We start from the raw sequence: 13,146 nt of genomic DNA, 5'->3' as shown, positions 1-13,146 counted from the left end.
GGGCCCCCCCCCCCCCCCCCCCGCTCCCTCTGAGCTGCTGACGCGCGGGTTCTAAAAACGGCAGAGCTGTGCCATCTGTGGCTAAAACTAGCATGTTATCGCTGCTGTCCCTGTGGGGCTGCACAGCCTTTCCATGCTCTGAATAAGAGCGAAAAAGAACAAGTCTCTCCTCAGAGACTGTTTTTGAGCTCCCCATCCCCCTTTGGCGCGGAGATACTCACCCAAATCGTTGTGATTGGTGCTGTGGTCCGGCGGGGTCTTCTCTACACCTGAATAGGACTCCTCAGGGCTGGAGGAGCTACCCTATTCTCCCCGCTCGGAAGGTCTGCTCACTAAAAAGGAGCTGTGCTTCCCAGAGGCGCAGGACGTCCCCGAGGCTTTTATGTCATAAATCCCAAAGTCTCTGCTGGAGAGCTATGCTGTCACAGCTTTGCCAGTGGACGCCAAGCTGCCTTAAAGTCTCTCCGTGGTCTTCTGAGGCTCTGAGAGCTCCGGAGTGTCCCCTCGTGGCTGCAGGATCGGACCAGCTGCACATATGGGCGCCAAAATATTGGAATTACCAATATTGCTGAATGGGACGTGCCTTAGTTGTCTGGCCCCTGCTGCCAAACCAAATAGTGGTAACTGTGGTGTTTCACCCCAGTGACACTTTTGGCTAGCTGTGAGTTGCAGCTGGGCATGTAGTGACAAGTCCAGGCATGCTGGAGATTTGGTGGCGGTGGAATGGAGCTTCTTCTCATAGAGGGTCGCTCCTCAGGCTTCCCTGTTCCAGAGAAGCTTTAAGGCGATGGTGAAGGAAGGAGTCGGTTCTGATGGAGGGTTTCAATCCAGAGATTTTATTCTGGCCTGCAGGTCCCTGAATCTAGCAACAGCTCCAACAGAACTCCTGACCGCTTTGTTTGCTCGCCCTTTTACCTGGGGGAGGAGGGAGGGAAGGAATCAGGGGATCACCAACCAGGTAAGGGAGAGGAGGTCTTAAGGGACAAAGGACACCTGGATGGCCCAATGCAGCCCCCCCCAGGGGTGGAGGGCATCTTTTGAATCTGCCCAATTACTCAACGCCCTTCTGGAATTCCAGGATTGATAGACAGTACTTAGCAGGGGTCAGGGTGGGGAAAGGAGAGGTGATTGACACACCTGGAGAAGGAATCTTCAGGGAGAAACCCAGCGTATCTGAGGCAAACCATTACATCACACCGCAACAGGAGGGTTGGTTGGCAGTCAGCTGAACATGAGCCAGCATGTGCCCAGGTGGCCAAGAAGGCCAATGGCGTCCTAGCTTATATCAGCAATAGTGTTGCCAGCAGGACTAGGGAAGTGATTGTCCCCTTGTACTCTGCACTGGTGAGGCTGCACCTCAAGCACTGTTCAGTTTTGGGCACCTCACTACAAAAAACACGTTGAGGTGTTGGAGTGTGTCCAGGGAAGGGCAAAAAAGCTGGGGAAGTGTCAAGAGCACAAGTCTTAGGGGGAGCAGCTGAGGGAACTGGGGCTCTTTAGCCTGGAGAAAAGGAGGCTCAGAGGGACCTTATAGCTCTCTACAGCTACCTGAAAAGAGGTTGTAGTGATGTGGGTATTGGTCTTTTCTCCAAAATAACAAGCAATAGTTGAGCCAGCAGAGGTTTAAAATGGATATTAGGAAAAATATTTTCACTGAAAGGGTTTTCAAGCATTGGAACAGAATGCCCAGGGAAGTGTTGGAGTCAGCATCCTTGGAGGTATTGAAAAGATGTGTAGATGTGTTGCTTAGGGACGTGGTTTAGTGGTGGACTTGGCAGTGTTAGGTTTGAAGGTGAACTCAATGATCTTAAAGGTCTTTTCCAACCTAAATGATTCTATAATTTCTTTGAAATAACAGGATCTGAAACTTAGTGGAATTGAAGAGCCTTTTACAATGAGTGCATAACTGAAGCATCAGGAATTGTTTTCAGGACTTAGTGTTATTTGTTTTTTCTGGCTCTGTGTGTTTTATGTATGTGTGACTGTAACATGGAGGGGTGGGTCGGAGACAGAGACGACACACACTCAAGGTCCATGTGGCAAGAGAGAGAGCTTTATTCTTTGAACCCAGCCTTATATAGGGGGTTTGAAACATCCCAGTCTATAATGCTCATTGGTCCACTCTTAACACCTCCCAGTTTCCTGACCAGTGAGATGTCTGCAGCTTAAGATGGAACGTGATTGCTTGAGGTCTCTGTCTGTAACCAAATTAATTGCTCAGCCACAGACTAGCTGTGACATATGACGACTTAAATTTTGGATGTCTAAGGCTTTGAAATGTTATTCCAGTCTTTAGGAACAAAACTTTGTGAAATTTTAAGGATAATTCTAATAAAACAGAAGGAAAACATTTTGGATTTTCTCATTATACCATCTCAAAATTTACATACTTATGTGTTCCTGTGCTTATCACAGAAACAACATACTATTGATATAAAAAGAGGTTGGAGAAAGTTGACTATTATCTTATATGGAAGTATACTGGTCATGGTTATTACACACCCATTTTTGGAAAGGGTAGTGCAGAGTTCCCGGGGAACTACTGACCAGTCAGTCTTACCTCTATGCCTGGTAAGATCATGGAACATATCTGCCTGGAAGACATATTTAAACATATGGAAAACAGGGAGGTGATTAGAGACAGCCAACATGGCTTCAGCAAGGGCAAGTCATGCCTGACTAATCTAGTGGTCTTCTGTGATGGGGTGACTGCATCAGTGGACAAGGGAAGAGCAACTGATGTTATCTGTTGTGGACTTATTCCTTCCTCTAAATTGGAAAGACATGGGTTTGATAGATGGACTGTTACATGGATAAGGAATTGGCTAATAGATGCATTCAAAGTCAACAGCTCAATGTCCAAGTAGATACCAATAATGAGTGGTGTCCCTTAAGGGTCCATACTGGGACCAGTAGTGTTCATTATGCTTATCAACAACATAGTGCTGTTGACACACCTGAAGGATGGGATGCTATCCAGAGGGACCTAGACAGGCTCAAGAAAGGGGCTCATGGGAATCTCATGAGGTTTAACATGACCAAGTACAAGGTGCTGTACCTGGGTCAGGGCAAACCCCAGTATCAATACAGGCTGGGGGATGAACAGATTGAGAGCAGCCCTGCAGAGAAGGACTTGGGAGTGCTGGTGGATGAGAGGCTGGACATGAGCTGGCCACATGCACTGGCAGCCCAGAAAGCCAATCGTATCCTGGGCTGCATCAAAAGAAGTGCGGCCAGTAGATGAAGGGAGGTGATTCTGCCCCTCTACTCAGCTCTTGTGAGACTCCACCTGCAGTGCTGCATCCAGCTCTGGGATCCCAAGCACAGGAAAGACACTGACCTGTTGGAGCAAGTCTAGACAAGGCCACAAAGATGATTAGAGGGATGGAGCACCTCTTCTACAAGGAAAGGCTGGGAGAATTGGGATTATTCACCCTGGAGAAGAGAAGGCTTTTGGGTGACCTAATTTCAGCCTTCTAGTACCTGAAGGGAACTTGCAGGTAAGATGGGACAAGACTATTTACAAGAGCATGTAGTGACATGACAAGGGGGAATGTGTTAAATTGAGAGTAGGTTTAGATTAGATATTAGGAATAAATTCTTTACTGGGTGTATGGTGAGGAACTGGAACAGTTTGCCCAGAGAAGTTGTGGATGCCCCATCCCTGGAGGTGTTCAAGGCCAGGTTGGATGGGTCTATGTACAACACAGTCTAGTTGAAGGTGTCATTGCCCATGGCAGGGGGGTTGGAACTAGATGATCTTCAAGGTCCCCTTCCGACCCAAACAATTCTGTGATTCTTTGATAGACAGTGGGATTGAGTGCACCTGCAGCAAGTTTACAGATGATACCAAGATGAGCAGAGCAGTTGATTCACTTGTGGGAAGGGATGCCATCCAGAGGGACCTTAAAAGGCTCAGTCCATGTGAGCCTCATAAAGTTCAACAAGGCCAAGTACAAGGTGCTGTACCTGGGTCAGGGCAATCCCCAGTATCAATACAGACTGGGGGATGAATGGATTGAGAGCAGCCCTGCAGAGAAGGATTTGAGGGTACTGGTGTATGAAAAATTGAACATGAGCTGGCAATGTGTGCTTGTGGCCCAGAAAGCCAATTGTATCCTAGGCTGAATCAAAGAAGCGTGGCCAGCAGGACAGGAGAGGTGATTCTGCCCCTCTGGTCTAATGAGACCCCACCTGGAGTACTGCATCCAGCTCTGAGGTCCCCATTACAAGAAAGATGTGGACCTGTTGGAGTGGGTCCAGAGGAGGACCATGAAAATGAAATCAGAGGACTGAAACACCTCTCCTAGGATGACAGGCTGAGAGAGTTGAGGTTGTTCAGCCTGGAGAAGAGAAGGCTCTGGGGGGACCTTATTGCTGCTTTTTAATATATAAAAGGGGCTTATGAAAAGACAAAGAAACTTTTTACTAGGGTCTGTATTGACAGAACTAAGGGCAATGGTTTTAAACTGAAAGAGGGTAGGTTTAGATTTGACATAAGGAAGAAATTTCCTATGATGAGGGTTGTGAGGCACTGGAACAGGTTTCCCAGAGAAGCTGTGGATTCCCCATCATTGAAAAATGTTCATGGTCAGTTTGGATGGGGCTTTGAGCAACCTGATTTAATGAAAGATGTCCATAGGGGGTAGAAGAATTGGATGTAAATGATTTTTAAAGGCTGATCCTTCTTCTGTTGTTTGTAGTCAATTAGAAATCTGTTTTCTTTCTTATGACATGTTCAGTAGCAAACAAAAATAGTTCTTCTTTGGCAATTTATTTGTTTGAAAATAATTATTTCCTGCTATAACAAATAGCGATACAAATGACAATGAGTGGCTGTCCAGTAGTACCAGCCTTCAAAGGAAAACTTGAACTGCAAGTATACCTAGCTGCTCCTTGATTTGTAATTGCATTTATGATGCTTTTTGCTCTGTCCAATGTGTTTTAAAAGGTAGTGACCAAATTGAACTGCATTGTGTAGCTTTTTTTGTCTTTTTTTTTTTTAAAGTGACTGAAGCTTTTCACTTAATTGTGCAAATTTAAATGTTATGATTTATAAGCAGAAAGTGAAATTAACTGTGTGGTTAAACATTAACAGTATTATTTTACCTTTTTAAACTTTAACTTTTTAGCTTCAGTAACAGTTGGTTTTATTCTGTGAGGATGCCTTAAAATGGAATAATGGAATTGCAATTCATTAAAATTCAATAGATTAATTTCATGCAAAATAAAGTAATTTTCATTGTGCCCAAGAACCAGATCTCTCATCTCATTTATTCGGAATAAAACTTTTCAGAGACTATTATAATTGTTTTTAAAGTAAGACTTGAGCAAGAATGAGTATTTGAACATATGTTCAAGTTTTTGTGGAAAAATAGAACCAACTCTGCAAAGGAGCTCCTCTTAACTGGAAGAGATTAGCATTTCTATAATACTAACTTTGACAAGATAAATTGTAAATGCAGACTGACCTCCTTAATCAGGTTAAATCATCACAGAAGTTAAATTTGACAAAAGATACTGTGGAACTCTGCTAAGACTTTCATGAAGAATGAAAGTCTTGAGGTGGGACAAGCTGTTGAAGGAATTATACATCTTGTTTTTAATAGAGTTATGATTACATCTTCAGCATTAGTAATTTTTTATACTGTTTTTATTGGTTTTTAAGACTCATTATGAGACTCCATTGATAAGATTGCTATTTGTGTCTTTTGGATCTCTAGCATACATGGGTTGTTCTTTGATCTTTCATTGTTCCTAGAGACATTTTTCTTTGGTCACTGTCACTAATCTAAGGATGGATGTTGTTTTCTGCAACTGATTTTTCTTTTTTTAGATGTTGCTCTTAAGCATGCTTCTAATGTGTATATTGCCATTTAAATGAAGAGTACTATAACTAGCAATTAATAAAAACATTTATTTTGGAATTAGCTAACATTTGTAAGAATTTTAATTAGGCAACCCATTAAGTATCACTCTAGGAATGAATATGCATATTGTAACATGCTAAAATAAAGATGATAATATACATTTATCGCCAATGTAATGTTGTAATGTTCATGTTTCTTCATATGTTGTATTCACAAATGTCAAGTTACTGTTTGGGTTTGTTTAACTCAATAGAATAAAACTTGTGTAACACTGTTTTAGTGGGTTGAAACTGTCAAATAGCTTACATGACTGTTTATCAGAGCAACTGCCATTCACCAGAAGCAATCTTCCTGTGCAAGTTAGATTACAAAAATGAGGAAGGGTAAAAAGTATATTTAAACTTTTATCTGCTTAGAGAGTATCACTTCTCTTGCTGTGACCTTTGCATATAATTTTTCTTGTGTTGTACTAAAAAGGAATGTTAGAAAATGGTGTTGCTACCATGTGCCTTTTAAAAATACTTGAAGTCAAAGATACCTGTAAGTGCAGAGGGAAGTGAAATTTCCTTCAGGTGACAAGACAAGTTAGGGAAAACAAACGCTCTGAAGAATTTTAATTAACTACCACTCATGTTTCCACTGGATTCTTCCTATTGGGGTGAGGGAATTATGTTTACCATTCTGCGGAGAGCAACAAGGTAGCAAAAGTATATACTATTAGGTGACATTGCTCTTTCAGAGCTGATTTAGGGTTTTAACAAGTAAGTTTTACTTTTGATTTTCTGTGTAGCAATGCATAAAATAGTTCTTTTGGCTTAAGCAAACTAGTTTTAGGAACTACTATTATGAAAGCAACCTTATACAAAATATTGAAAGTATTCCCCTACTTTTCAGTGTGAGTTTTTTCTTTTTCCAGAGCAATGTAGTATTCTTTATACCCTAATTTGAATAAGGTGCACTAAGCTGTATAAATTAATGTATCTTATATTAATATACAATAACAATATATTGCCTTCTTAAAGCATGCAGCTCTTGTCCAGAGTAGAATTTTGAGTATGTACTTGTTTAATGTTATGTTTGTATCTGTGTACAGAAAGCATAGAAACAATGTTGGACCAAGCAAACCTATTTCTCAGCCACGAAGAAACATTGTAGGCTGCAGAATACAGCATGGCTGGAGAGAAGGGAGCGGACCTGTAACACAGTGGAAAGGCTCAAAAGATGAATGGAGGGGGATGGTCTTGGCTCGAGCTCCTATTATGAACACATGGTTTTATATTACCTACGAGAAAGATCCTGTGTTGTATATGTACCAACTCTTAGATGACTATAAAGAAGGTGATCTTCGCATTATGCCTGATTCCAGTAAGTAGACTGGTTACTTTTTTATTCTGAAAAGTGGCATCTCTCTGTATTATTATACAGCTTATGGGTTATGTATGGAAAAGAGAGTTGACAAAGAAGTATCTTTTTAAGTATCAAAACTAGCAAAGGTTACAGCACAACTGAAAAAATATCTGTATTAAACAATTTCTGAAATATTTTCCTTGAGTCAGTGGTGAAATATGCAATAAATACTGGAAAATAATTTTCCATTATAATTCCTAATTTTGATAAAGATATGCATACTGTTATGAAGAGATTACACTTAGATTTTTTTTTTTTTCACATGGACAAACTAGAATCTTTTCATTGTTATTTTCTTATAGAAGTGTCACAAATCAAGGAGTTATATTTTTGAAGAAGTTGTTATAAAAATAATGTTTTGGGGCTAAGTAAAATAGGTAAATTTAATTTGGGTAAGCATCATCAGTTTGGAAAGTTTTTGAATAGTTTCTTGGAGGAAAGAAGCACTAATATTTTCAAAACTCATTTTCTCTCATATGTTTAAACATATAAACAGGAAAAAATTCAATAGGTTAGGAGGAATATTTTTTCTTTCTTTTTTAAAGTGAATGTTATTGGCTTTTTTTCCTAGAAATATTTTTTTGCAGAATCAGTGTTCAAGGGATTTTAGCTAATAAAAAAAAAAAGAAAAAACTTCTGTCTTGTGCCTCAAAAATGCTTCTCCAACAGAGAGGCAATTTTGGCTTTAAAGTAAATCATTAATTTGATAGCCAAACAGTAATTAGGCAATGCACTACATAAATATTATTTTAAATTAATTCATTGAGTTTCTCAGACTGTCTTCCTTCAGATCTAGCACTGGCTGAGTAAACAAGTGGCACTTATTTGCATAATCTCTGTAGTAATCCTATGGTTTTAGATTTTTTCCAGCCTAGCAAAAAGCAACTTATCTGTGGCCTGAGAGAGAACCACAAATGTTAATGGAAAAACTGACTTTGATCGTATAAAAACCAAAGCAAGGTCTTTCAGAGTTGGCACCCTGAAATACCTTGTAATTACTTTTTAAATTCTGCTTTGCTTTCTTCTTTCTTAGAAAAATAAGTTAAAAGACTCATGCTTTTCATATTTAAGAATTACGTTTTTTGTGTTCTTTTTTCCTATCTATTGTGGGTCCCTTCCAGTTCAGGATAGTCTATGATTCTATGATTCCTTACCTCTGTTTCTAAGACACTCCAAACTATGAGCTACCTTCCCTGAATTTGGGTCCTTTACAGACAATGTGAATTGTGTATTTAAGGATACTTCTGGGTAGATTTTGCTTGAAAAGCAAATAATAAGATTAAACTTCTCAACAGTATCCATTCTAGTGTAAAATTGAAAGCTCCTTTTTACAGCATTATTGATTAAGGAGGTTACACTTAGCTTGGAAGATGTGGTTTTGTTGCAATGACATATTTGCATTGACATTTTGGATAGTGAGTTCTAGTACACCTGCCTTTCTGTTAAATATACTCAGTGCCTTGTTCTGCTGGGGGCTCAAATTCAATTATCTACAAACATTTTTTGTAATTGGTGTGTAAACCTTCATGTCAAAAGATTTACTTTTCTAACCAATTGAAGTGCTAATTTTTAATTCATAAAAGTGAAGACAGTATTACTCAAAAAAATAAAATCTGTGACTACTCTAGAAGCATGGCAATAGGCGCTTGTCTAAACAACTTTAGACATACTTTGCATTTTGAACTTGTGACTCTCTTAACTTATAAAGAAGTCTGAAGTTTTGTATATCAAAAAAAAAATCCATAATTGTCTACCAAAGTACAATGTATTTTCATATTACAGATGATTCACCTCCTGCAGAACGAGAACCAGGTGAAGTTGTAGACAGCCTGGTAGGCAAACAAGTGGAATATGCCAAAGAAGATGGCTCAAAACGGACTGGCATGGTCATTCATCAAGTTGAAGCCAAACCATCTGTCTATTTCATCAAGTTTGATGATGATTTCCATATTTATGTCTATGATTTGGTGAAGACATCCTAGACGTCACCATGAATGTCTGCCAAATTTGTGGAACTATTAAATGTAAAATTTGTAGACACAGACTTGACTGTTTTTCAGTTGAATGAAAATTTAAATGTCCCTGCGAACCCACAATCTCTGCCAGCAACTGTTTTGTTCTGAATAATACAAATTTATGTGAATATGACACATCTTGTGTAAGAGAGCTCCTTTTCTTGAAGGAAATCAATATATTTGGGTGGTAGGGAGTTAAAAGCAAAGAACAGTTGCAAATTCAAGCTGTGTGAAGCCAATCTAGTATTGTAATCTAGATTTTTTTCTTAGATTAACTTTTTCTTCAACCTTGCATCGCCTGTTCAACTGCCACATGCAAGTGTAGTTTGCTATTTTCCACATGTCTTCTTTTGCAACATTAAATTTAATTTCTTGGCTACTGGCAGTCCTTGTTTTCTGGGTTGGGACAGAGGTGACTTTTCTGAAAGGTTTAAACAGTTTGTGCAGCAGTGAGTGTCTAACCCATGTAACATCTATTTACTGTGTTTCTACTCTTTGTTTCAAATTAAGTTATTAAATACTTGTGTCTTTTTTACTAGTCACAGGGCAGTAGGATATCAAGTGTTTGACATATGCACCTTTCAGTGAAAAGGCTTTAAGCTATAAAAATCTATTTCATCTGTATATCCAGTTAATTAGAAAATGAAGGTTAAGGGCCTATGTTTACAAGTTGTAGGAACCAGTAAAATACACACAACAAAGCTGCCATTAATCCTAAATGTTGTGTTCTGTTTTGTTATACACATTTCATAGCAGAATACAAGTGCTTGGTGCCACAATTTTAGCAGTATATAATGCTACTTAAGCAGACTTTGGACTACACATCGGCAATGAGTAGTCTCTCATTTAATATCAGAACCTAGCAACTTGGATGTTTGTGTGTGGACTTAGAAAGCTAGTATTAGTTAATCTTTTACACAGTAAATACAAGTTTATGCGGGAGGGGGGTCCTTTTACACTGAGGACCTCCTTTAGAGAAGGAGAAGCATTTGTTGCCTTCTCCTCAGTCTGCTGTATTCCTTTGCTTTGTTTTGTGCTGTATTCCTTTGCTTTGTTTTTAACCATTTTGGTTCAAGAAGGCATAATTTCAGTGTATTCTATTTTTGGCTTTTCCACGTAAGGAGTGTCCAGACAAATCTACAGTTTAAACCTGTTGTTGCCTTTTGTGGTGTACTTGCTTTGAGGTATGCCATTAACATGAATTTCATTCTGTGAACACTAGAGTTATGCATGCCAGTGGTGTACTATCTAATGGGAGCTATAGGCTGTCTCAGTGGTTTAGTCATCTGCATTAGACTGTGGATGCAAATAGCCCACAACAGCAGAATCCTTTCACAGTTTTAATCTTGCAAGATAGTTGTAAATCAAGGTTAGGGTATTTGGGTTTTTTTTAAGAATAGCAACTTTTAAAAGCATCATGATTGTAATGAGGATCAGCACAGCAACAAAATTTTCATGTTGAAACAGAGCTCTACAGGCTTCAAACCACTGCTTCACAGAAATACAGTATGTGAAGAATGTGAATACAGTCAACGCTATTGATGGAAAGAAGGAATACATAGATATCCAACTTGATGATGTTAGTGGAAGGATGCAGGAGAGATACTGCTAATGAGAGATCAGGGGTCTGACCTCTATTGTGGGTATTCTTAATAGCAAAGACTCAGTGGCTTAAGTCCTTTTCTGTCTTTTTTTTTTTTTTTTTTTTTTTGCCTGATTTCATTCTTTAGCCTTAAGGCTTATGCCTCATTATGCTGTTAAATGGTAATACTGTATAAATATGGTATCAATTCTTTATACCTTGCTACTATATTGCATTATGTCCTGTATTTCATCATGGGCAACCAAAGGCAGGCTATTGTCTTTCAGTTCAAAACTTCTCAATCCAGTCTTTAAGCACCAAGTATCTGAGTCAGTAAATTTTCATTGTGTTTTGAACAAAATGAGCAGATTTGCAACACTGCTTTCATCCTGCAGATCTGTTATGTGCTTCCTATTGACTCTTAAGAGTCCTGCATGTAAATCTCAAAGCTGAGCCTGGCTCCATGAGCCCAAGTTGATATTTGTGGCACAAGAATGAGTGTATTGATTACACACAAAATACACTAATAACTTAGTACAATGAATTTTGGGCTTTACATCTAAGGATGTAACAACAAGGTTTGTTTTGAAATATTTGAGGTTTAGCTCTACTGGAACATTTTTAGCATTTGGCTTGCATTTGTGGGATTTTATGTAAGCCACTCTAATACACCACATATTTTGCTAATTAGAATATAATCTATACAGTATATGCTGTCAAATTTTATGGTTGTTTTTAGATGTCCCCATTGTCTGTTGTATGGGATTTTTCTTCTCATCTCTTTTTTTTTTTTTTTTTCTTAAGGTTTGTGTGGAGGGGCGGTTTTGGTTTTGTGGTTGGTTTTTTTAATAGCTTAAACCACCATTTTGAGACTTGAGAGTTATTCCACTCCCTGCCATCTGTTTTGGGCTTACTTTAGGCTCATGTTTCAGATCTGCATGCAGTGCTTGCATTACCCTAGTAACTACATGTTGGTCCCTTGTTCTAGGGGCTCAACATTACTTTCCAAATTTATCATAGGTCTTGTGATGACACAAGCCATGGATCTTTGTATAAAAATTATTGGCCTCTCATTTATCTGCTGTAGTATTGTTGTATATTGTGTGTGCATGATGTCGAGCTGCCATGGAAAACTTTTAAAAATGAAAAAAAACCCACCTTAAATGCAGATCATCCTTTTTTGCATGCTTAGAAGGTTAGAACATTCAATGTAACAAATGGAAGTTGCATGTTATAATGTTTAGGTTTGGGGTTTGTTCTGTTTTTATTTTGTGTTCAGTTTTTCGTGAATTTCCTTATTGTGCTGTTTGAATGGTTGTTAATAGGATTAAATGCACTGGTGAGGCAAACATAGTTCCAACGAAAGGTAATTTTCCAGTTGTATCTCATACAGCATTTGAAGGGACCATGTATTCTGTTCAAGAATAAATAAAATCGTAATTGATAAGTAAAACAATGATTTTTTTTCTTTTGAATGCCAAACCCTAAACTAAGTGGGACTACATAAAGACTGAAATACTTTGGGGAAAATCCTATTTATTACAATAGGTATACATCTTCTTTAAATTAATTCTTTAAAATGGAGCATTTATCTTCAAATAGAATGAATTACAGTTGCTTCAGGGAAAAATAATTAGGGTAAAAAACAGTTTCTGGTTCCTTGAAAATGTTGTACATTTTGTATTTTATATCATTAGTGCAATTTGGATGGTTCTTGGTATGTGTATAGTTTAAAGGTCTTCGTGTTCACATTTTAAAATTAGGTAGTGACTTCATCTTTAAAGCTTGGTTTCATTATTTTTATTTTCTTTGCATTTAGAAGTATGAACACTTTAAATCTGTTACTTAATTCTGTAAGTAATTTTTATAATTATGATGTAACTCTATCCTTAAAACATTTAAAATAAATCCTTTATGTGCAACTCATGACTTTAAATTTTATTCTCATGAGCAAAATGTGAGCAAAATGATGTGACTTCAGACTGCAAAGAAGCAGTTTCTACAGTATTTTAATTTTAAAAGGCTTAGTATTTTAAAGTTGGGCCATTTGTGCTGGTGTAATACTTTCCCCTATGAAATAGTTTTGCTTGCTAAGTCAATGTTTTTTCCGCATGTAAGTATGAATGTCAGTAAGATGGAATTTCACTGAGGTAAAGCATAATGCCTAAATTGTATTTCACCAAAAAAAAAAATTCCTCCTCAGGGGTTTATGCAAGTCTGTGAGGAAGCATCTTATTTCCAGAACATGCTAGCTTACACTGTAATCAGTAGT

At 38.3% G+C, this 13,146-nt stretch overlaps 2 protein-coding genes across 2 annotated transcripts in view; one reads left to right on the top strand and one right to left on the bottom strand.

Annotated features, from left to right (window-relative positions):
* Nucleotides 1–795, bottom strand: part of LOC121359191 — an 8,827-nt gene extending 8,032 nt beyond the window's left edge. The window contains exon 1 of the mRNA XM_041477970.1: nt 222–795. The gene's annotated coding sequence lies outside the window, so the exon portion shown is untranslated. The remainder of the gene's footprint in view (nt 1–221) is intronic.
* A 5,381-nt stretch (nt 796–6,176) lies between these two features.
* Nucleotides 6,177–12,796, top strand: LOC121359190 (spindlin-3-like). The gene is made up of 3 exons (XM_041477969.1): nt 6,177–6,253; nt 6,964–7,235; nt 9,060–12,796. Exons 1-3 carry the CDS (start codon nt 6,177–6,179, stop codon nt 9,257–9,259), a joined length of 549 nt encoding a protein of 182 aa, XP_041333903.1. The 3' UTR covers nt 9,260–12,796.
* The last annotated feature ends 350 nt before the right edge of the window (nt 12,797–13,146 follow it).

The sequence above is a fragment of the Pyrgilauda ruficollis genome, unplaced genomic scaffold (genome assembly GCF_017590135.1).
Source record: "Pyrgilauda ruficollis isolate IOZ18807 unplaced genomic scaffold, ASM1759013v1 scaffold425, whole genome shotgun sequence".
Taxonomy (NCBI): domain Eukaryota; kingdom Metazoa; phylum Chordata; class Aves; order Passeriformes; family Passeridae; genus Pyrgilauda; species Pyrgilauda ruficollis.
Note: the sequence above shows the minus strand (reverse complement) of the source record. Positions and strands in the feature narration are given on the sequence as shown.

What these genes read in the sequence shown, in the direction of transcription:
- LOC121359190 (XM_041477969.1), top strand. Translation starts at nt 6,177, where the DNA reads ATGACTGTTTATCAGAGCAACTGCCATTCACCAGAAGCAATCTTCCTG. An exon ending in GATTACAAAAATGAGGAAGG is followed by an intron (nt 6,254 to 6,963) that starts GTAAAAAGTATA and finishes ATCTGTGTACAG; the next exon opens with AAAGCATAGAAACAATGTTG. An exon ending in TCGCATTATGCCTGATTCCA is followed by an intron (nt 7,236 to 9,059) that starts GTAAGTAGACTG and finishes TTCATATTACAG; the next exon opens with ATGATTCACCTCCTGCAGAA.